Source organism: Eptatretus burgeri, chromosome 16 (assembly GCF_056783735.1).
Source record: "Eptatretus burgeri isolate ZD-2024b chromosome 16, Ebu_testis_v1, whole genome shotgun sequence".
NCBI classification, from domain to species: Eukaryota; Metazoa; Chordata; class Myxini; order Myxiniformes; family Myxinidae; genus Eptatretus; species Eptatretus burgeri.
Genome location: NC_140976.1, coordinates 7850175 through 7876139, shown reverse-complemented (window position 1 = coordinate 7876139; position 25965 = coordinate 7850175). Strand labels below are relative to the sequence as shown.

Sequence of the window (25965 nt, the reverse complement as noted above, 5' to 3'; positions counted from 1 at the left end):
TTTCGTGACCTTTTGACCGTGAGTGACCTGATTCTTGAACCAATTAACTTGATTTGCATATCATATGAAAGACGGTCTCAAGACCGACATTTTGAGGGGTAGTTTGTGTTTCTAGGGTGTAAGACTGCAAAGTAACAGTCGTTTTCATTTCCACTACCCCTAATAGTAATTGGCCCGACAATTTCAGTTGGAACCCCCAAAAGAGGAACCATTTTCGCACTTATTGCCGGATCATGGAAATGGTAAACAAGTTTCTTCTGTTAAGGGAAGTGGTCAACTTCAAAATTCCAGTGGGTAACTTAGGATACATTTTTTGCACACGAGGACCCCCCGAGCTGATGCACTATGTCTTACTGCCATCTTAACTCTCCTCTTCTTTACTGTCAGGCTATGGCCCCTGGTTCTATCATTGTCTACTCTGTTGAATAATTCATCTGCACTTCTTTTATCGATACCTTTCATTACATTAAACATCTCTATCATATCTCCTCGTAACCACCTCCTCTCTCGTGAATAAAGCCCTGTCTCCTTCAGCCGTTCCTCAGCTGAATCGATCTAGGCCCGGAATCAATCTCGTAGTCCTGCGCTGAACCCTCTCCATGGCATATATGTCCTTCCTGAGTCGAGGTGACCAAAACTGCACACAATATTCTACATGTGGCCCTCACTAAATTCCTGTACAATATTAACACCACCTCTTTTAATTTATAATTGATCCCCCCTCCTTATACAGCCTAAAACCCTATTTGCTTTCCCTATACCTGCCTGGCACTGTGCTGCCTGCTTACCTCCCATATCTATTACCACCCCCAGATCCTTCTCCTGTGTGACATGCTCCAAAATTACCCCTTACATCCTGTAATCTCTATTTTCCTTGTTCTTTCCCATCCCCAACACCTTACACTTGCTCAGGTTAAATTACATCTGCCAATCTTTTGCCAAATCTATACAAGTATCAATACCTCCCTGAATCTCATCACCAACCCCCTCTGCTGTCCACCTCACCTCCAAGCTTTGTGTCATCTGCATCGTTGATGCAAATGTTGAATAGTAATGGTCCGAGTACTGATCCCTGAGGTACCTCGCTACTTACATCCTCCCACTCACAGCCACTCTTTACTTCCTACCACTAAGACAGTTTGCAATCCAATTAGCTACCTGACCAGCCACTCCACAATCCCTCACTTTGGCTAACAACCTCCGATGTGGTACCTTATTAAATGCTTTCTTGAAGGTACCACTCAATTTTTTTTCTCCCAATAGCTTTGCAGCCACGATTAGCCTTCTTGGTTTTCTCAACACAAGATTCGTCTTCGGACAAACACAATTCAGTGCAGTGTCGTGTTAATCCCCTGGCGTTCTGATCTCACGATCAATCACTCGGAACCTAGATCACGACTTCTCCTCTGCAGATTCGCTACACAGCCGTTCCAGAGCCTTTACCAGAGATTTCTCAATTACTGATTCGCCGCTCGTCTCACCCGAAAGACCGTTTGCCTTCTCCACGACACATTATTCGAACAGTTCTGACACACGAAGACCTGATCGCCCTCCCTGGAACCCCTCCACTCCATACCCACACCTCCTCCGTATTCCGGCCCGACAAGCAATCTCGACCTGGTCAGTGTCCCTGCAACTGTTCATTTAATTGTCCATTTGTGTATTGAATTTGTGTCATTTATTAACTTGTTTCATGTTTGTCTTTAATATCTAATACGAGCGTGGATCGGCTCCTTCCGCCAGCCTCACCGCCGTGTTATTATCACCTCACCGCCATGTTATTATCACCTCACCGCCATGTTATTATCACCTCACCGCCATGTTATTATCACCTCACCGCCGTGTAATTATCACCTCACCGCCATGTTATTATCACCTCACCGCCGTCTTATTATCACCTCACCGCCGTGTAATTATCACCTCACCGCCATGTTATTATCACCTCACCGCCGTGTTATTATCACCTCACCGCCGTGTTATTATCACCTCACCGCCGTGTTATTATCACCTCACCGCCGTGTTATTATCACCTCACCGCCGTGTTATTATCACCTCACCGCCGTGTTATCACCTCACCGCCGTGTTATTATCACCTCACCGCCATGTTATTATCACCTCACCGCCGTGTTATTATCACCTCACCGCCGTATTATCACCTCACCGCCGTGTTATCACCTCACCACCGTGTTATTATCACCTCACCGCCGTGTTATTATCACCTCACCACCGTGTTATTATCACCTCACCGCCATGTTATTATCACCTCACAGCCATGTTATTATCACCTCACCGCCGTGTTATTATCACCTCACCGCCGTGTTATCAGCTCACCACCGTGTTATTATCACCTCACCGCCATGTTATTATCACCTCACCGCCATGTTATTATCACCTCACCGCCGTGTTATTATCACCTCACCGCCGTGTGATTATCACCTCACCGCCGTGTTATTATCACCTCACCGCCATGTTATTAAAAACACCTCCCTGCCATATTCTTAAAAACACCTCATCGCCATGTTCTTAAAAACACCTCACCACCATGTTATAAAAAACACCTCACCGCCATGTTATAAAAAATAGCTCACCGCCATGTTCTGAAAAACACCTCACCACCATGTTGTGAAAAACACCTTACCGCCATGTTGTTAAAAACACCTTACCACCATGTTCTTAAAAACAGCTCACCGCCATGTTATTAAAAACAACTCACCGCCATGTTCTTAAAAACACCTCACCGCCATGTTATTAAAAACACCTCACCACCATGTTATTAAAAATACCTCACTGCCATGTTCTTAAAAAACACCTCACCGGCATGTTATTAAAAATAGCTCACCGCCATGTTCTTAAAAACACCTCACCGCCATGTTCTTAAAAACACCTCACCGCCATGTTAAAAACACCTCACCGCCATGTTCTTAAATACATCTCACCGCCATGTTCTTAAATACATCTCACCGCCATGTTATTAAAAACACCTCACCACCATGTTATTAAAAATACCTCACTGCCATGTTCTTAAAAAACACCTCACCGGCATGTTATTAAAAATAGCTCACCGCCATGTTCTTAAAAACACATCACCGCCATGTTCTTAAAAACACCTCACCGCCATGTTAAAAACACCTCACCGCCATGTTCTTAAATACATCTCACCGCCATGTTCTTAAATACATCTCACCGCCATGTTATTAAAAACACCTCACCGCCATGTTATTAAAAACACCTCACCGCCATGTTATTAAAAACACCTTTCTGCCATGTTCTTAAAAAGACCTCACCGCCATGTTCTTAAAAACACCTCACCGCCATGTTCTTAAAAACACCTCACCGCCATGTTAAATACACCTCACCGCCATGTTATCAAAACACCTCGCCGTCATGTTATTAAAACACCTCACCGCCATGTTATTAAAAACAGCTCACCGCCATATTCTTAAAAACACCTCACCGCCATGTTCTTAAAAACACCTCACCGCCATGTTAAAAACACCTCAACGCCATGTTCTTAAAAACACCTCACCGCCATGTTATTAAAACACCTCACCGCCATGTTCTTAAAAACACCTCACCGCCATGTTATTAAAAACACCTCACCGCCATGTTATTAAAAACACCTCACCACCATGTTATTAAAAACACCTCACCGCCATGTTCTTAAAAACACCTCACCGCCATGTTAAAAACACCTCACCACCATGTTCTTAAATACACCTCACCGCCATGTTATTAAAAAGACCTCACCGCCATGTTATGAAAAACACCTCACCACCATGTTATTAAAAATACCTCACTGCCATGTTCTTAAAAAACACCTCACCGGCATGTTATTAAAAATAGCTCACCGCCATGTTCTTAAAAACACCTCACCACCATGTTATTAAAAACACCTCACCGCCATGTTCTTAAAAACACCTCACCGCCATGTTAAAAACACCTCACCACCATGTTCTTAAATACACCTCACCGCCATGTTATTAACAAGACCTCACCGCCATGTTATGAAAAACACCTCACCACCATGTTATTAAAAATACCTCACTGCCATGTTCTTAAAAAACACCCCACCGCCATGTTCTTAAAAACACCTCACGGCCATGTTATTAAAAACACCTCACCGCCATGTTCTTAAAAACACCCCACCGCCATGTTCTTAAAAACACCCCATGGCCATGTTATTAAAAACACCTCATGGCCATGTTATTAAAAACACCTCACCGCCATGTTATTAAAAATAGCTCACCGCCATGTTATTAAAAACACCTCACCGCCATGTTATTAAAAACACCTCACCGCCATGTTATTAAAAACACCTCACTGCCATGTTCTTAAAAACACCTCACCGCCATGTTCTGAAAAACACCTCACCACCATGTTGTGAAAAACACCTTACTACCATGTTGTTAAAAACACCTCACCGCCATGTTATTAAAAACAGCTCACCACCATGTTCTTAAAAACACCTTTCTGCCATGTTCTTAAAAACACCTCACCGCCATGTTCTTAAAAACACCTCACCGCCATGTTCTTAAAAACACCTCACCGCCATGTTAAATACACCTCACCGCCATGTTCTTAAATACATCTCACCGCCATGTTATCAAAACACCTCGCCGCAATGTTATTAAAACACCTCACCGCCATGTTATTAAAAACAGCTCACCGCCATATTCTTAAAAACACCTCACCGCCATGTTCTTAAAAACACCTCACCGCCATGTTAAAAACACCTCAACGCCATGTTCTTGAAAAACACCTCACCGCAATGTTATTAAAAACACCTCACCGCCATGTTATTAAAAACACCTCACCACCATGTTATTAAAAACACCTCACCTCCATGTTCTTAAAAACACCTCACCGACATGTTAAAAACACCTCACCACCATGTTCTTAAATACACCTCACCGCCATGTTAAAAACACCTCACCGCCATGTTCTTCAAAACACCCCACCGCCATGTTATTAAAAACACCTCACCGCCATTTTATTAAAAACACCTCACCTCCATGTTATTAAAAACACCTCACCGCCATGTTATTAAAAATACCTCACCGCCATATTCTTAAAAACACCTCACCGCCATGTTCTTAAAAACACCTCATCGCCATGTTCTTAAAAATAGCTCACCCCCATGTTATTAAAAATAGCTCACCGCCATGTTCTTAAAAATAGCTCACCGCCATGTTCTGAAAAACACCTCATCGCCATGTTATTAAAAACACCTCACCGCCATGTTATTAAAAATAGCTCACCGCCATGTTATTAAAAACACCTCACCGCCATGTTATTAAAAACACCTCACCGCCATGTTATTAAAAACACCTCACTGCCATGTTCTTAAAAACACCTCACCGCCATGTTCTGAAAAACACCTCACCACCATGTTGCGAAAAACACCTTACTACCATGTTGTTAAAAACACCTCACCGCCATGTTCTTAAAAACACCTCACCACCATGTTCTTAAAAACACCTTTCTGCCATGTTCTTAAAAACACCTCACCGCCATGTTCTTAAAAACACCTCACCGCCATGTTCTTAAAAACACCTCACCGCCATGTTAAATACACCTCACCGCCATGTTCTTAAATACATCTCACCGCCATGTTATCAAAACACCTCGCCGCCATGTTATTAAAACACCTCACCGCCATGTTATTAAAAACAGTTCACCGCCATATTCTTAAAAACACCTCACCGCCATGTTCTTAAAAACACCTCACCGCCATGTTAAAAACACCTCAACGCCATGTTCTTGAAAAACACCTCACCGCAATGTTATTAAAAACACCTCACCGCCATGTTATTAAAAACACCTCACCACCATGTTATTAAAAACACCTCACCTCCATGTTCTTAAAAACACCTCACCGACATGTTAAAAACACCTCACCACCATGTTCTTAAATACACCTCACCGCCATGTTAAAAACACCTCACCGCCATGTTCTTAAAAACACCCCACCGCCATGTTATTAAAAACACCTCACCGCCATGTTATTAAAAACACCTCACCTCCATGTTATTAAAAACACCTCACCGCCATGTTATTAAAAATACCTCACCGCCATATTCTTAAAAACACCTCACCGCCATGTTCTTAAAAACACCTCATCGCCATGTTCTTAAAAATAGCTCACCGCCATGTTATTAAAAATAGCTCACCGCCATGTTCTTAAAAATAGCTCACCGCCATGTTCTGAAAAACACCTCTTCGCCATGTTGTTAAAAAACACCTCACCACCATGTTCTTAAAAATAGCTCACCGCCATGTTGAGAAAAACACCTCACCGCCATGTTATTAAAAATAGCTCACCGCCATGTTCTTAAAAACACCTCACCGCCATGTTATTAAAAACACCTCACCACCATGTTGTTAAAAATAGCTCACCACCATGTTCTTAAAAACACGTCACCGCCATGTTCTTAAAAACACCTCATCGCCATGTTCTTAAAAACACCTCACCGCCATGTTGTTAAAAATAGCTCACCGTCATGTTCTTAAAAACACCTCACCGCCATGTTATTAAAAATAGCTCACCGCCATGTTCTTAAAAACACCTTATCGCCATTTTATTAAAAACAACTCACCGCCATGTTGTTAAAAACATCTCACCGCCATGTTGTTAAAAACATCTCACCGCCATGTTATTAAAAACAGCTCACTGCCATGTTCTTAAAAACACCTCACCGCCATGTTCTTAAAAACACCTCCGCCATGTTAAAAACACCTCACCGCCATGTTCTTAAAAACACCCCACCGCCATGTTATTAAAAACACCTCACCGCCATGTTCTTAAAAACACCTCACCGCCATGTTATTAAAAACACCTCACCGCCATGTTATTAAAAATACCTCACCGCCATATTCTTAAAAACACCTCACCGCCATGTTCTTAAAAACACCTCATCGCCATGTTCTTAAAAATAGCTCACCGCCATGTTCTTAAAAACACCTCACCGCCATGTTCTGAAAAACACCTCATCGCCATGTTGTTAAAAAACACCTCACCACCATGTTCTTAAAAATAGCTCACCGCCATGTTGAGAAAAACACCTCACCACCATGTTATTAAAAGTAGCTCACCGCCATGTTCTTAAAAACACCTCACCGCCATGTTATTAAAAACACCTCACCACCATGATGTTAAAAATAGCTCACCACCATGTTCTTAAAAACACGTCACCGCCATGTTCTTAAAAACACCTCATCGCCATGTTCTTATAAACACCTCACCGCCATGTTGTTAAAAATAGCTCACCGCCATGTTCGTAAAAACACCTCACCGCCATGTTATTAAAAATAGCTCACTGCCATGTTCTTAAAAACACCTTATCGCCATTTTATTAAAAACAACTCACCGCCATGTTGTTAAAAACACCTCACCGCCATGTTGTTAAAAACATCTCACCACCATGTTATTAAAAACACCTCACCGCCATGTTGTTAAAAACATCTCACCACCATATTCTTATATGTTATATTATATTATTACTATTTTTATTTATACTATATAAATGAACAAATTTCCACGGTTTCCGAGATATGTGACGGAGGGATGAGTCTGCGCTTTGGCACACATGTCCAGTATTGTTTCGGATTCCAAATGTCCCCTTTTGGAACGGATCCATTATCTGTGACAAAAGGATCCAAAATTGCTGTGATGGGTCCCCCACTTGAGACAGCCTATAATCCCCCACCATACGAACACCAGACAAATAGCGTGGCGAGATGGAATGCGTGCAACCGCTCAGCCAATAGCGTGGTGAGATGGAGTGCGTGCAACCGCTCAGCCAATAGCGTGCTGACATTTCCAACCGCATTCATAAAGCGAAGCCCTGTTTATTTCCTTCCAGTCCTTCCAGACTGTAGTGAGCATTCTGTAAGCCACAATATGCCGAAATGTAAAAATGTAGACACGCATGCAACAGCGGTACGAAATAGGAAGCACAGCTATCAAAAGAATATCTCGCCCACACGCTCTCGGTGAATTGCAAGATTACAATGAGAGACCATTTCCCCCCATACACAGCTTTGGCAAGATGGACACTATGTGCTCTTCCTGTGGTGCGTACATGTGGAAAGCTGAACTGCATTCCGGTTTCCTCGGGGTGAACGATAAATTTTCCATCTGCTGTATGCAAGAAAAAATTGTTCTTCCTAACATCAGTGAACCATCTCCCCTCTTGCAACACCTTTTCACTGACTGCACACCTGAAGCAAGGGATTTTCGATCCAACATTCGGGCATACAACTCGAGTTTAACGTTTGCATCATTGAGTGCACAGGAAGATGTGTTACCGACAAGGGGCCCATATACGTTCAGAATCCATGGCAGTGTTTATCATAGAATCGGACATTTTTTTCCCGAGAACGGTAATCCGCAGTTTTTGAAAATTTATATCTACGACACTGCCAACAAAATCGCTCATTGAAGAGCATGGAACAGCGACCTGCACCGTGATTTTCTTCAAAAGCTGCAGGCAATACTTATTGCATGATGTAATCCATTCGTAAGTGCTTATAAGCAAGCCGCCAAATTACTGGAATGAGAAGAAAATGATTCCATGAAGTTCGTTTTGAGAGCGACCCAACAACAGATTTACGGCGCTATAATATACCGATGGCAGCAGAAGTAGCGGTTATCTTAGCGGGAAGTGCTGATGTTCCATCGCACCGCAACATCATTTTGTACAAGCGGTCAAGCCTGGATCTGGAAAATCGTGACATTATCTGCATCAATGAGACCCACCCCGATTATGACCCTCTTCATTACGTGTTGCTTACTACCACATGGAGATCTGGGCTGGACATTTACCATCCATTAACGAGATGGCAAATGCGTCAGTACTATGGAGTTTTACGCTTACCACTTGATGGTTAGAAGTAACTTTAATGTAATGCTATGTAGTGGTAGATTACTACAACAATATATTGTCAATGAATACGTAAATGTTGAACAAGGACGCCTGAACTACGTCTACCACAATCAACGGTAATTTCGGGCGGGGCTGGATCAAGGACTATCTGATGCAGTCGCCGCTGGGGATACTGACGGTGCCTCAATCGGTCGCCGAGTTGTCCTTCCGTCATCATTTACCGGAAGCCCACAAAATATGCATCAACTGTATCAGGACTCGACGGCTATCGTTCGGCGATACTCGAAACCTGACCTCTTCTTAACATTTACGTGCAACCCCAAATGGGAAGAAATCCATAATGCATTATTCCCTAATCAGGTTGCCACTGATCGACCAGACATCGTAGCCAGAGTTTTCAATCAAAAGAAGAAGGCTTTCCGACACGATATTGTGGTTGATCAAATATTCGGAAAGGTTCTCGCGTACGTCTGCATAGTGGAATTTCAGAAACGAGGGCTGCCTCACCTTCACACATTGGTGATTCTCCACCAAGAAAGTAAGCCTCGATCACAGGGCCATTATGACATATTTGTCATGGCAGAAATTCCCGACCCATCGCAGACTCGATTGCATAACGTGATCGTACAGAACATGATACACGGACCATGCGGCACGGCTACTCCTCGATTGCCTTGCATGGAACAAGGCAAATGCACTAAACAATTCCCCAAGCCATTCTGCGAAATGACGCGAAGCACGCACGATGGCTACCCGTTATACAGAATAAGGGATTCCGGACCTCAGGTACAAAAAAACCAGAGTGAACGTTGATGACCGCTGGGTCGTTCCTTATAACCCGTACTTGTCCTCCAAGTATAACGCTCACATCAATGTTGAAGTCTGCTCGACGGTCATGGCAGTCAAGTATCTCTACAAATATGTCTAGAAAGGACCAGATCGTATTATGGCCGCTGTATGTGAAGACTATCAACAATAAATTGACAACAACGTGAACGAGATCAACCGGTTTGTGGACGCGAGGTACGTTTCCGCATGCGAAGGCTGTTGGCATTTGTTCCACTACGATCTACATGAACGTTCACTGTCTATACAACGTTTGGATATCCATCTTCCGAACCAAAATAGAATCATCTATGTTCCTGGACAGGCTGCAGAAGCTTTTGACCATGCCAAAGAAACAACCCTCACCGCATGTTTTATCTGTAACCGCAACAACCCCGAAGCCCGTTCTGTTCCATAACCACGAGTTCCCAGAACACTTCACGTGGAAAAGCACCACGTGCAAATGGTCGCCTTGGAAACGGGGAAACACAATTGGACGCTTATACAGTGCCAGTCCATCCGAAGGTGAATGATTCTATCTTCGTTTGCTACTGCATCATTCACCTGGATGTACATCATTCAAAGATATATGGCGACTCCCTGATGGCACCATTGCGGACACATTCAAAGCAACAGCTTTGGGTCGAGCTTTCTTGGAAGATGACTGTGAATGGCATGACTGCTTTGAAGAGGCCACCATGTCAGGTTTCCCGACTCAACTGCGCACTCTCTTCGTCACTGTTCTCTTATTCTGCCAACCTGCACAATTATTCTCCTCATTCAGACAATGTTTTAGCGAGGACATACTCAACAATGCTAACCGGGCTGGCATCACATTGACCGACGACGAATTAAACAACAGGACCCCAGGCGCCATCGAGGAACTCCTGCACTACCATGGAAAATCATTGCAAGATTACTCTGATATGCCCCAACTCAGCCATGTGACTGATGCCGAACATGATCCATCCTCTTTTCTCATGACTGACTACAATGTTCAAGCAGAAAAAAAACAAGGCAGATCACAACTGCAGACTCCTCAAGATCAAAGGGTGGTATACGAAGTGGTGATGGAAAATGTGACAATGAAGAATGATGGCCCTGGGGGCACTGGAAAAACGTTTCTCTACAACACCATCCTACACAGCGTTCATTCCATGAAGCTCACCGCACTCGCAGTAGCATCTTTCGGGATAGTGGCTGAGTTGTTGGACGGAGGTCGAACTGCTCATTCTCGGTTCAAAATACCTATACCTATACAGCCACACAGCACATGCAATATTCCAAAGAACTCTTCATTGGCTACACTGATCAAAGGAACGTCTGTCATAATCTATGCCTGGTGTTGGCTTAATGGTTAGGGTGGTGGGCTTAGGATCCGAGTATCCTGAGTTCAAATCCCACTCGGCTGTTGAATTAATACCAGGTGGGGTTGACTCTGCCTGTCATCCTTCCGAGGTCGGCAAAATGAGTGCCAGCATGCTGGTATCCTGTGTCGGAGTGGCGACCTGTCCAGGATTGTACCCAATAGCCAAGGAGACTGCTTTGGCAGCACCAACGCTCTGCACAGAGTATGGTCCCAGTGGATGTCATAATCTGGGATGAAGCTCCAATGATGCACAAGCAGGTCTTCGAATGCTTGCATTGCTCATTGTGCGACATTATGGAGACGGAAAAGTCTTTCGGAGGCTTGATCGTCCTATTGGGTGGTGATTTCAGCCAAGTGTTACCAGTCATCAGACATGGACGTGAGGTGGACATTGTCAAAAGTAATCTGAAGAGATCGTTCCTCTGGCAGGAGGTTCAATTATTTCACCGCAACATTAACATGCGAGCTCTGATGGTCCCGTCTCACTAAAACCAATCTGTCAACGATTTTCAGACATTCTTTTCAAACTTTCTTTTCAGATTTCAGACTTTCTTTTCAGATTTTCAGACTTTCAGACTTGCTGTCGATTGGAGACGGCAGAAAACCTACAAATCCAGACGTAGGGAAGTACAAAATATGCCTATCGAATCTGCATTGATCCCGTAATTGGTGGCGTCAACGGGCTCATCAGGTCTGTTTTCCCCGACTTGACTACAATCGACTACAGCAGAGCAATACTGTGTCCGACAAACGAAGATGTTGACATGATCAACGATAAAGTCTTACAAACCTTCCCGGCTGACGAAACGCAAACATATCTCAGTGCTGACAGTCTATCTGATCCAGGACAGACGTACCTCTGTCCGACGGAGTTCTTAAACTCATTAACACCAGCAGGCTTACCACCACATAAACTCTGTCTTCGAGTGTCCACCCCAATAATACTGCTCAGAAATTTGGACCCGCGTAATGGATTACTGAACGGAACGAGACTGCATAATCAGCCTTGGAAGCCGGCTGATTGAGGCGGAGATCATGACTGGCAAAAAGACAGGCAAATACGTCTTCATTCCCAGAATAACTCTTACCCCATCGAACTCTGGACTGCCTTTTGATCTATGACGACGCCAATTCCCAATACAACCAGCATATACGATGACCATCAACAACAGCCAGGGACAAACTCTCACTTTCATCTGACCAATCCGGTCTTCACACGGTCATTTGTATGTGGTATTATCGCGTGCGCAATTGATGGAGTGTATCAAAATACTGCCGCAACTGAGTCAACCCAATGACGGCTTCGACTACACGGATAACATCGTTTACAGTGGACTGGGTTAACATTCGTAAGTATGCTCTGCTTTTTTCGATAACAGGCACTCATTTCGCGATATACTACAGCGTCACATCCGTTTTATGCCACGCTTTGCGAGGGTTATCTTCTAGTATTATTAAAAACACCTCACCACCATGTTATTAAAAAACCACCTCACAACCACATTATTAAAAACACCTCACCACCAGGCCCGTCGCTAGGGGGGGGGGCATTTGGGCACAATGCCCTCCCATGGCGCATCTGGTGCCCCCCCACTTGTACGCCACCCATTTATGCCCTGTTGCACCCTGTGAACAACTTAGTGTTTAAGGACAAGTGCCCACTGTGAACTCCTTGCTCTTTAAAAGTTCACCTGTTTGAACTAAAACCCTTATTCCAGATGAATATTCAGTGTGGTGAATAATAAGACCTTCTTGGATAAACTGTTCTTTAATAATATCCTTCTTTGAATAACAGTCAAGAGATAAGTGTGAGCTTGCCAATGCATCTCCAAAAGTAATTGGCAAGACAATACAGTCCAAGCCCACAAGATAAAAGATAATAACGCAAGCACCAACGCCAGCAGCCAAGACGACAGACATCGACATTATACACGAGGTCTTGTGGCTGTCTGTCGTATATGGCTAACCCCCGCTTTAGCGGGGAAAATGGCCTTTAAATGCTTGTGTGTGTGTGATATATATATATTGTTGTGGTTACCAGATTCGCAAACCACCATTCAGGTCCCTTAGTTGAGGTATCTCGGTAAGTGCATGTGTAGTTAGGCCCAAACCCGTTGTCTAGTGGGAATACATGTCATTTATACGTGCTGCGACTCTTCAGGATAGCCGTTTTTCTTTTACTATCTTTATTTTGGACCAACCGCCAGGATTACCATCACAATTACAACCACAACCACCGCTTCACCACAACCGCCACGACCTTCCCGTCACACCTCGCCACCGTAGCATCGCCACCGTTCTTGCCCCGCTGTGGGTACCGGTGTTGGACTCATGCAGAACGCGCGTCGAACAGCGTGTACAAAATCACGGATTTTCTGCTTCAAAAACGGATCAAAAACGACACACGCCCACTTTTTGCCGTCCAATCGGTGAGCGAGGGGCGATTTGGCCCCGCCTCCAGAACGATCGATATATGCAAATTTGTGGATCAAAAAGCCTTCACGCCCACTTTTTCTCGGGCCAATGGGGAGCGAGGTGAAAGATCAAAGGGAGGGGGTCAAAGGCGAAGTTACGGGGGGATAAAAGGACGGTGTTCGTCAGTCAGAAGGGAGTCAGCAAGCAGAGGAGAGTCGCGAAGGAGTCGGAACGAGAGAGTCAGCAGAACGAGGGTCGGAGAGTCAAGAAGAGGGGAGTCAGCAAGCAGAGGAGAGTCGCGAAGGAGTCGGAACGAGAGTCAGCAGAACGAGGGTCGGAGAGTCAAGAAGAGAGAGTCCAAAGAAGAGTTCAGAGAGGAGGTCGGAGAGTCAAGAAGAGGAGAGTCGGAAGCAGAGGGTCAAGACTTCGCGGGCGGTGGAGCTGCTCGTCGTGTGCGTTGGAGTCGGAACGGAGGGGACGGAGCTGTGGAAAGGCGGCGACACCAGACGAGGGGGTGCTCGCGTCGTGCAGGAAGCTGCACCCGAGGGAGGCCGACAGCGCGACCTGGCCGAGGTGGAGACGCTCGTCGCACATAATAAAGATCCTCTATACCCCGAGCATCAGCAACCCCCTCCTGTTTCCCCCCGCGCTGAGATAGTGCGACCAAGGGGGCCCGGTTCCCACCCCCTGCCAGGCACTGTCCACGAGGCCCGCGGAGAGAGGCGCCATCGCCGCTCCGCGTCTCATCACCAGACGGGTAGGCCCGACCCGGTCTCGGCCTCAGGCCTACCTCATTCTTGAGGGTATTTCTTTTCCTTGGTTTTGGGTATGTGTTGTCGGCGCCGTCTGTGAAGTAGAATTGTATAAGTGTTGCCGTGTGCTCGGTAGTCGGTATTAGCTCTGCACTGTGTTTTCACTTTTATGTTTGCTTTTTGTGTAAATGGAATTGTGTTTTCTTTTTTGTGTGCATTTGGTGGAATTGTATTTGTGTGCTTTCCGTTCGTCGCGAATAAATGTGCTTTATTGTTGAACTGTTCTCCCGCTTCGCTTCGTCATTTCTTTCTTTGAATCCCCATCTTGCTTCACGTAAAGGGTTGGTAGTGGGCTGAATACGCCCGATAATTAATCGAACCGTCGAGGTCGACGATAACACCGCTCGGTTATTCTGATAGTACGGAACGGGTCGCTTAAGTGGCCCGTATCCGAAGTCGACCTGCGGCGAGGTGCGATCGCCCGGTCTACCCTCCGCGTGGGTACTTAGGTAGTTCGAATTTGGCGAGCAACCCTATCCCACGCGGGGGCTGATTGGCTCGATCGCGGTGAGACCGAAAGGTCCACCCGTGACTGGTTCCCGGCGTTAGTCCGAGAGGGTCACGACTGGATTGTCCGTCCGGTGGGCGACGTGCCGCGATTCGAGTTACGTGGCCGTCCAGCACGCCGGCGGGCGCGAAAACCGCAACAATATATATATATATATATATATATATATATATATATATATATATATATATATATATATATATATATATATATATATATATATATATATATATATATATATATATATATATATATATATATATATATATATATATATATATATATACATATATATATATATGTATATACATATATATATATATATATGTATATACATATATATATATATATATATATATATATATATATATATATATATATATATATTGTGCATCATTTAGTTTTAAGGAATAGCCAATCAGCGTCTTCGATATGGAGGCCATATTAAGCAGGTTACCTGATTGGTTGAAAATTAGGTATTAATGTAATATAGTCATAATATGATAACATGAATAAGGAAAAGACATAAATTTACATAAATAAAGATGAAGTGCACCGCGTGACCTTCACAACCCTCCATCTTACAAAAGTAATTTTATAATAAAAATTAAAAATATGTGTGTTTGCAATCGTGCTTACATTTGAAATTATGCAGATAAAACCTGTTTTTGGTGCATGCATCATTTAATAAATAAAAGCATCAACCGTCAAATCTGCTAAGTTGTGAGATTAGTGACACGAGTCACGAGGGACGAGTCACGGAGAGTGCGAGCTAGCAACAGTATAAAAAGACATGGATATACGAAAATGGCTAAGAAAAGGAAAAAGGTTGCGGTTGTGGTTGTGTTTGTGGTTGTGGTCAGCACCCGCCGCGGTCAGCTGCTTTGTACTTCTGATGTTTAAGTTAAATGTTGTGTTTGGTGCTTTGCATATCTAGTGCTTTGTGCATAACCTTACCTCTGTGTAATTGACTGCTTTAAATGCGGACTTTGTGGTATCTTCAGGCTGGTTGTATTTGCTGTTGATAGTTCAACGTGATGATCGCAGGTCATAGCCCACTGTATCTTATTTGTAAGTGCACTGATTCTGGTGCCAACCTCCCCCGTTTAGTCATTGTATCTCTGGTATATTAATTTTCTAATGCCAATTCTTCACAACACCTTGTATAAGTGCACCTGAATTGGTGCCAATTGTCTAATCATTGAATATTTGCATTGTGAATGTGCCTGTTTGTTGCGGCTCTCCTGCATTCAAATAATTTCAGGCCAAAAACATCGGAACATATTAAATCTAGCTGAGATCAATTTGGTTAGTATGCGACGGCAACCTCAGTATAGATGCGTCAATGCTGCATGAATACAATAGCATACCGGGTTATCAATAAAATTAAATATTATAATTGTGCCCCCCCCATCCAGTTCATATGCCCCCCTTAATAATGAGCCCTGGTGACGGGCCTGCTTACCACCATGTTATTAAAAACACCTCACCACCATGTTATTAAAAACACCTCACCACCACGTTATTAAAAACACCTTACCACCACGTTATTAAACACACCTCACCACCACATTATTAAAAATACCTTACCACCATGTCATAAAAAACACCTCACCACCAGGTTATTAAAAAAACCTCACCATGTTATTAATGAACACCTCACTACCAGGTTATTAAAAAAACCTTACCATGTTATTAATGAACACCTCACCACCATCTACTATCTACTATAAATGGATGGTGTGTGTGTGTGTGTGTGTGTGTGTGTGTGTGTGTGTGTGTGTGTGTGTGTGTGTGTGTGTGTGTGTGTGTGTGTGTGTGTGTGTGTGTGTGTGTGTGTGTGAGAGAGCGAGAGAGAGAGAGAGAAGAGAAGAGAAGAGAAAAGGAGAGACACTTTTCATCGATTAATTAAGTACATCTATTCATTAATTACGCACTATTTGAATGGAGCTTTTAACCCTTTATACTGCTGAGACCCCTTCAAATTTTCCCAAGGACCCAAAAGCCCCAAAAGTCCCCAGGTCAGTTCAGGTCAGGTATGGGAGCATGCGCTGGAGTAGCATGTCGCTGCGTCTACTTAACTCCAGAGGCCTCCGTCTGGCCATCTCCCAGCCAGTGCCTGGTCCATCCCCATCTCATTGATATGCTGATCAACCTGCTGCAACCATGAGTCACATGGTCAGCCCATTGGCCTCCTACACTCAGGAGGCTCCCTCGCTGAGAGAATCTGGTGAGCAGGATCAGCGTCAGGAAAACGAGCCACATGTCCACAGCTGACGCTCACAGACAATGCAGGTACCAAATCTCATTTGAGTCTCTCTCAGCAAACGCTCGCTGGACACAAGGTCTGACCAGCGATAACCAAGGATTCTCCAAAGAGACCTGGTTTCAAAGGAATTAAGTCTCCATGTCAGATCCCTGGTCAGAGTCCAAGTCTCACATCCATAGAGCAAGACTGGAAGCAACAAGGACCTGAAGACTCGGACTTTCGTCCTCCCGCACAGGCACTGGCAGCGCCACACCCCATGATCCAGTGAATCCATGACTCCCCAGGCCCGACCCAGACGTCTGTTGACCTCAGGCTCACAGCCAGTAGAGACATCAATATCACTGCCAAGACAGTGAATCTCTCCGTGACCTCAACATCCTCGCCACAAACAGGTACAGACAGGATAGCGGCATCCAAGATGTCATTGAAACCCTGGATCTTAGTTTTGACCCAGGAAACCCATAATCCTTGCGGCTTTGACTCCTCATTCAGCACCTCAAGGGCCCCCACAAGGATATCTAGAGTCTCCGCAAAGATGACTGCATCACCTGCAAAATCAAGGTCAGAGATCTTGACATTCCCAAACGATGCACAGCAGCTTGAACTCTCCGACACCCTCTCCAGAATCCAGTCCATACAAGTGCTGAAAAGTGTGGGGGCCAGTACACACCCCTGACGAACTCCAGTAATAACTGGAAATATGTCAGAGATGGTATCACCACATGTCACAGCACTTTCATTACCAGAGTATAGTTCAGACATCAGAATGATCAGTTTTGGTGGCACCCCACGAAGACCAAGAATCCCCCAGAGGGCATCTCGATTCACTGAACAAACGCTTTACAGAGATCAACGTAGGCTGCCAGCAGCCCCTTCCGAAAACTCTCGTCTGTGTTTGGTTTGGACCCGAAGAGCAAGGATACGGTCAATCGTTGACCTCTTTGATGTAAAGCCTGAATGCTCTGGATGCTTGTGCTCAGGCAGATGGTGGCAAACCCTCTCATCAATTGTCTGAGCAAAGACCTTGCCCGGCACTGAGAGCAGCATCACCCCTCGGTAGTTGTTGCCATCTTGTCGATCACCCTTCCCTTTCCAGACAGAGACAACAAGGCTTCTCCTCCAGTCAGTTGGGATGATGCCTGTATTCCAGGCAGAGCACAGAACTGCATGCAACAACATGAGTGCAGCATTTCCACCAGCCTTGTGAAGATCAGCATGGATGCCACAGATCCCAAGAGCTTTACCCATTTCAACTAGTTCACCACAGCCTGTGTTTCCACAAATGAAGGTGGACCACAGTTTAATGGAGGATCAGCAATAGGGATAGTAACACCACTGACATCCAACTCCACAGCTGGTGGATCAGCCTGGTACAGCCGCTCAAAGTAACTGGCCCAGCAGGCCTTCACTTCAGACTCCTCTGTCAAGAGCCCACCACCCTCTGCTCTATCTGCAGTACACTGAGGGACGGGCTTGGAGGAACGCAATGTGTGAATTCCCCTGTAAGCAGGACAAGAATCACTTGACCACAGGTGATGCTCTTCCCCCTCACAGATTCCTCGCACATAGGCCTCCTTGTCCACCCTTCGTGCACATTCAGTTTTACACCTCAGCTCCCTGAACAGCTCAGCTATGCCATTCAACCTGGCCCTGCGACTCTGGGCAATGGTATCCAGTGTACCTTGAGAGACAAAATTCTTCTTCGCCCGATGGTGAGTTCAAAGACTTCTACCAGCAACATCAAGGACGGTGGTCTTGAAGGGATTCATCAACTCTTGAGCATCCCCCAAAGCACCCAGACCCCCCAAGTCTCCATTAAGCCTGTTTACAAACTCCTTAGCTACCTTCTCATCCTGGAGCTTGCCAACATCCAGCCAAAGCTGGGATGGTACCATTTTCCTGGATTTAAGGTGCAACTTTGGAGTTGCTCCAACAAGCCGGTGGTCAATATTGAGGAACTGAGCACTCCGGTAGACCCTGCAGTGATGGATCATCCTCCAGCGACCATCAATGAGCACATGGTCAATCTTCTTTGCTTCACCGCCAGCATTGGAATACCAAGTTCAGCGATGAGCTTGTGGGTGCTGAAACCATGAACCGGCCACCCTAAGTCCATGACTTCTTGCAAAGTCAAGGAACTTCGTGCTATTCAGGTTCACAGTTCCAGACCCATGGGGACCAACACACGTCTCATGACCATCTCTATCAGTTCCAGTCGACGCATTTAAATCCCTCAAGACTAGAAGTGTATCTTGTCTGGGGCACTGATCAACCACAGACTCGAGCTTGGCATAGAATGCGTCCTTCATGGTGAGATCACTTGCCTCAGTCGGAGCATAGACAGAGACCAGAGAAATGTACCCTTGGAGTGACGAATCCTTCGTCTCATAATACGCTCGTTGACCGGTGTTACTTCAATTATCATTGAAGTCAGCTTATTGGACACAGCTACAGCAACTCCTTGGAAATGGGAACCATCAGAGCGACCAGACCAATAGTAGGTGTAACCACCCGCCATGATCTTGCCGCAATCCGGTCTCCGAACCTCAGAGAGTGCTGCAATACCGATGTCCAAATGCTTGAGCTCAGATGATAACAGAGACAGGTGATCATCCTCTCTTAGGGATAGGACATTCCAGGCACCCACCCGAAGGGACCGCATCAGGTTAACCCATGGAGACCACCGTCTGGTGGACGACACCTCAGCACCACCCCCACACACTCTCCCGCAATCTGACCCGGGAATGTTACCCCATGGTTTCCCTCCTATCATCAAAGTTTGGGGGTCCCGAAGGCTTTGCCCCAATCTCGTCATCCGGTGAGCTGCCCTGCAAAGGGAAGCTGCACATGAAGTACTCCCACGGAGTCCGTTTTCAGATTTAAAAAAAATGCTTTTGGAATGTTATGCGGAATGAAGGGTTTTATGGTGGCCAAAGTGCAAATCCTGCCACCAACCTCCTAATAAAAAGTAACCCAACTGCAGGAGGATGTCCGCAGACACAGTCGGGCATTAGTTATGGATGGCCGTTGGCTCACAAGGAGCTCCTCCTCCCTTTGACAGGTTTTGTTCTTCATCCTGCTGGGTGTCCATATCATACACCCTCCTCACCAAGAAACTTGGTGGGGGAGATGGTTTAGTCGACGATAATCCAACCATGGAACAGGTTAGTACAGGTTTACATGGTATCTGTAGCAAGTCACAGATCTAATCTGACATGACCTGACTATAACATCACGTCCATGGGTATATCTCGTCTGCTTAACGTCGTTTTCCTTATAACGTCGCACTTGCTTGAAACGTATACACGAAGTTGTGGAAAGTTGCTGTTGTTTGTTTTAAATTAACAATTATACAATTTATTTGAGAAAATATCACACTTTACAATCTTTTTCATTTATGCAATTCAATGTCATCAACCAAAGATAAGTTGATTCTGAGTGTAAGTCGTGGCCCAGACTTTTCGTTTTTTTTTTTGTTTTTTTTTGCCGAAAACACTCCCTGGCACTCACTGATGAACTTCTGAAAGTTTGATGAAGATCCGTTTGGCCATCTGAAAAAACATGACAACACAGGCACACACAGACAGACAGACAAACATCTCTCTTATGGGATTGATCTTTGGCCATGCTTACATACCTTAGTGCTTGAGAAGGTATCCATTTTGGTCATGATATTTGCAGCCTCTATCCAGTCAGCTTTGTCTACCTTTTCAATCATGTCGCAGGTCATGCCAATCACAGCTTGATCCATAGCTCTGCACAAGGTACGAACATTGTAGGTAAAGAGAGTGCGACACTTCCACAGTTTTCATCGGTTTTTACTTCCACTCGATGAATTGTGCGATCGAGCAGGACAGTTTATTCTAGTGGATGCAGTTGCATTTACATTCCTTTCTTCATATACACTTTATAAATTGTTTATCCACATATTTACTTCAATCTTACCTGATTTTATTGATGTTTATCGAGTTTTGGTTGCTGACGAATTTTTGGACCAAATAAGAGGACTGGAGGAGAGAGAACAATGTATCAGTAAGGAACAATGAGCAAATATTGATTGTGTCTGGTATAAATCAATTATGGATTTTATTGATTTAGGAGATAGCGATTCCAGCATTCATGATGTCGACACTATACATAATTAATTTTAGCATTTCTTTCATGTGAAAAATGACAGGATTGTTATTGCAGCTTCACAGCCCTCTAAGAAACTGCAGGAACAGCCTCATAAAAACCCATCAATATTCCTGCCATGCTTGTTCATCAGGATTTACCTGTGACTGTGTCCAGGATTTTCGCTCAAAAGTGGTAGATGTAATCGTTTTCAGAGAGTAGAGTGAATTCAAGGGGATGGCCGAAACAAGGGGTCCAGAGATGATGTTAACTGTCTGATTTATACCTATTGAGGTTAAGGCCTGAGGACAAAGCAACATAAATATCAGATTTAAGGATCCGAGTAAATAAACATCCAGAGTCATAGATGTAAGTATGTGTGATGGAAAATATTGACACATTCAAACTTACGTTCCTCATGATCGATGATCGTTGCACGTCGTCCAGAAGTGATGATCTGTTCGACAGAGTGGGCAAGGATTTTTCCATCTGGTCACTGCTCATCTCCGAGAACATGTCACTCGGTACGCTTTGTATGAGGCTTCCAAGGTTGATTACTTCTTCTGCTGTGGATACCTGCAGTGAAAGTAACATCGTTGTTGTCCGTAACCTTGAGCTTCCAAGATATGATTGTAAGGAGTTCGAAAAAAACAACAAAACCCTTTGGTTTAAATCTTAGCTCTTACCTTCGCACCACCTTCAAGGTACTTGTCCATCAAAACTTGGGCATTGGTCTCTGTCCACTCATCAGATTTGCCAAGTTGTTTAATGTTATCAATCACTGCTCTGTTGGTCAAATTAAGAACTTCAGCAGTCGTAACATTCGAAATGTTTTCTATGATCTGGGCAATGTTGGCATTTGGTATCGTGCTTTGAGTAGCTGGAGTTGTCAACTGCAAAACATGAAAATGTGATTTGCTTTAATTACCACAACTGTGACATCACCTTCCACAGGACAGTCACAAGAAGCAACGGTAGCCTACACCTGAGTACAGCGTGAATGCAGCTGTTGTGTCTGCATGGCAAATTGTCTTGGGGATGAAGATCAAAATTACAATCACAAGCAGTCCATAGGAGAAATCGTGAATGGTATCACAAAAATAATTACTAATTCATCTCCATAATTCCTGGAGGAAAGCAACTAACACTGTTATTATCAGTACAAGGTGTGCCTCCCGTCACTTTGCTGATGCCTTTAATCGAAAGACAGCATGTTGTACTTCACAAACGTATTGCAGGTGCATCTGCGAGTGTCAATGAGGATGTAAAATGTTTGAAACATGCGAAAAATGATCTTTTATAACACTCAATTGTTGTTATTTGTGTGTTCCCTCTGTGTACTTTTATATATTTTTATATTCCTTTGAGAAGTATTACTATATTTAATTTTGTGTGTTCCTCCCATGTCCTTGTAAGTGGTTACTACTGTCGTAGAATAATAAATGCTACCGTTGGAATCGCTGCCTAAAAGCTCGAGATCCCGCTTCTTCTTCTTCAATCCCGAAACATGGGCTTTAAAGATGTGATTAAAAGGAACAAATTTTTGTTCAAAGTGAATCCATCACTAGCTTTCCATCGAAGTAAATGGATTATTACTTTTCCAACTGTACCATTTGTATTACTTCACGACAGCAGTAACTATTTAGAATGAGAGAGGAAAGAGAATACATTACCCTGCACAGCCTCGAGAAAAAGAACATGGGAAGGTTATTTTAAACTCTTGCTTTGTGTTTCTGAGCACAATCTATATTTCCTATGAACTGCCATTTTGTCTAAATCTCGATATTCCACAACGCTGAGAGTACGAACGGCAAATTTGATTAGTCGAGATGGCATAAAATTTGTCTAAGTACTGCTAAACTGTAGGTTTTTGTAAATGCCAATACGACGACGTGTCATACAGTGTTAAGGTATATAACATTATGTAACAAAAAAAAAAGTTTGTTTGAGTGAATTTTTTGGTTGTTTATCTTTTATTAGGTCGTAAGAATGAAGAAAAAGCATATATTTTATGTCGTTAATCGTTATTAAGGAAATGACACCGATTTTTTTTGAAAAATAACAAAAAATTGTATATTTACATAAGAAAATTGCAGAAAAATGTATTTGAACATTAATGAAACTATACAACAGCGTTGAAACATACAGGGATATGCTAATCAGAAGTAAAACATAGCATACTGTTGATCGTTTTGTGATTTAGAAAATATTTTGAAATTATTTTGAAAAAAATATGATTTTTTTCAAGTAGGTTATTCAAGTATGATTTATATGATTCATTCAAGTAGTCATTTGATATGTTACATTTTGTTTCCGTTCTTTCCCTTCAACTCGTCTTATTATATTTGTTCTTTTATTAAAAGATATTGTCTCATGATGGCTTCTGCTCGAGGTTCCTGCAAGCATGATCCTGATAACTTCTGCTATGTCTGCGGAGTCTTTCTGAATGTCAAGTCAGTCAAGTACACCATCATTGAAGGGAACCTCTTCTGTTCGGCTTACAAGGCGTACTTTGGAGTTCAATTAGGGGACCAGGACAAGAGTTGGGCGCCACACGTGGTTTGCGGAAGCTGTCGGTCCACTCTGGAGTCATGGTACAGAGGGGAGAAACGAAAACTGAAGTTTGGTGTGCCAAGAATCTGGCGGGAACCAACAGATCACTCAAACAACTGCTACTTTTGTATGGTGGTGGTGACGTGTCACCGCAGGGGAAAGAAGAAGGATGTGTTCGACTACCCCGATCTGCCATCATCTCTTCGTCCGGTGATGCATTGTGAGGAGATTCCAGTTCCCAACCCTCCTCCGGTGATCACGAAAGATGCTTGCACAAGTTCCAGCAGCGAAACAGAAGATGCCCACGACAATGTCTTTGTTGCAGATGATACCCCGGCTATTCCGCATTTCCCTAACCAAGCGGAGCTCAGTGATCTTATCAGGGACCTTGGACTCACCAAATCAAAAGCAGAATTACTGACATCCAGGTTGAAACAGTGGAAGTTGTTGGACGAGAACTGTCAGGTAACAAAACAGAGACAACGTCATGACATATTCTCTCAGTATTTCACACTGGATGAGAAAGTGTGTTATTGTCACGACATCAACGGCTTGTTTGAAGAAATTGAATTCCTGTATGATCCCAGCAACTGGCGACTGTTCGTGGACAGCTCAACTAGAAGCTTGAAGGCGGTGCTGTTGCACAATGGTAACAAGTACCCAAGCATCCCTATCGCCCACTCTGTTCAGCTAAAGGAAGGCTATGAGAATGTGAAGCACCTGCTGCGCCTGGTGAAGTACGAAGAGCATGATTGGGAAGTGATTGGAGACTTTAAGATGGTTGGCTTTTTGACAGGTTTGCAAGGCGGCTTCACAAAACATCCCTGTTTCCTCTGCTACTGGGATAGCCGAGTTACAGCGAGACATTATGAAACAAAGGACTGGCCATCAAGAACGGGCTTTGTCATTGGCGAGAAGAACGTGAAGTGGCAACCGCTGGTTGAGCAGGAGAAGATCTTGATGCCACCCCTCCACATCAAGCTGGGTCTCATAAAGCACTTTGTGAAGGCACTAGATCATGAGTCCGCTGCCTTCAAGCATTTGGAAGCGGTATTTCCGAAGTTGTCGGAGGCAAAAATAAAGGCAGGGGTGTTCGTTGGACTGCAAATTAAAAAGCTAATGAAGGACCCGGAGTTCTCCGGAAAGTTGTTGGCACCGGAGAAACGTGCCTGGCACAGCTTCGTTGCGGTTGTTCAGAGCTTCTTGGGTAACAACAAGGAAGAAAACTACCGCGAACTGGTCGACAATCTTCTCAAGTCCTACAGGGAGATGGGTTGCAGAATGTCCCTGAAATTGCACACGATGCATTCCCATTTGGATTTTTTTAAATCCAATATAAGAGATTACTCCGAAGAGCATGGTGAGCGCTTCCACCAAGATGTGATGGAATTTGAGAAGCGCTACCAGGGCCAGTATAATGAGCGTATGATGGGCGACTACGTCTGGGGTTTGGTCCGAGAAACCCAGCCTCTTCACCGAAGAAAGAGCAGAAAATCTGTGTGTTTTCAATAAACAGTCTTATCGCAGATGTAGTATGCTATATTTTACTTCTGATTAGCATATCCCTGTATGTTTCAACGCTGTTGTATAGTTTCATTTATGTTCAAAGACATTTTTCTGCAATTTTCTTATGTAAATATACAATTTTTTGTTATTTTTCAAAAAATATGTCATTTCCTTAATAACGATTAGCGACATGAAAGATATGAATTTTCTTCATTCTTACGACCTAATAAAAGACAAACAACCAAAAAATTCACTCAAACAAAATCTTTGTTACATTGTGTAATTAAATTGAAATTAAATAAAAGTTTTAAGGGTTGGAGAAAAAAACACCTTTTCCCGAAATTTACCACCGTTGATGCAGCGTCTTTTACACCACCTTGTTTTATATGTGACATTCGTTCTTCGTGCCTGCTGTTTGTGTCATTTATAACATCCCTAAAAGCAGTACGTTTCCTTGTTTGTAATGATTTTCAATTTTGTTTGACTGCTCGACAGGCAGAGTAAAAAAAAAATTTCACTCCTCTGTGTGCGTGCGCGATCAGCGCGAGACTATGTGCAATTTGCCAAATTCAGACCAAAAGTACTGCAAAACTCCAGGTTCATCTTCCAATTCATGTTATGATTCATGTTCTGCAGTGTTCAAAATATAAAATTGTATTAAAATTAAGTTGTTATTCAATCATTAAGTCTGGAGACAAGCAAGACGCATA

At 43.9% G+C, this 25965-nt stretch overlaps 2 protein-coding genes across 2 annotated transcripts in view; one reads left to right on the top strand and one right to left on the bottom strand.

Annotated features, from left to right (window-relative positions):
• Positions 1–25965, bottom strand: part of LOC147010436 (otoancorin-like) — a 76385-nt gene that overhangs the window by 35455 nt on the left and 14965 nt on the right. Inside the window, exons 10-14 of the mRNA XM_085860362.1 lie at positions 21883–22089; positions 21608–21772; positions 21358–21498; positions 21029–21090; positions 20721–20838 (exon numbers count right to left, since the gene is read on the bottom strand). Of these exons, the coding sequence (XP_085716488.1) occupies positions 20721–20838; positions 21029–21090; positions 21358–21498; positions 21608–21772; positions 21883–22089 (693 nt within the window). The remainder of the gene's footprint in view (positions 1–20720; positions 20839–21028; positions 21091–21357; positions 21499–21607; positions 21773–21882; positions 22090–25965) is intronic.
• LOC147010438 (uncharacterized) lies at positions 1276–25872 on the top strand. The gene is made up of 2 exons (XM_085860387.1): positions 1276–1620; positions 22151–25872. The coding sequence occupies exon 2, from the start codon at positions 23459–23461 to the stop codon at positions 25259–25261; it is 1803 nt and encodes a 600-aa protein (XP_085716513.1). The 5' UTR covers positions 1276–1620; positions 22151–23458; the 3' UTR covers positions 25262–25872.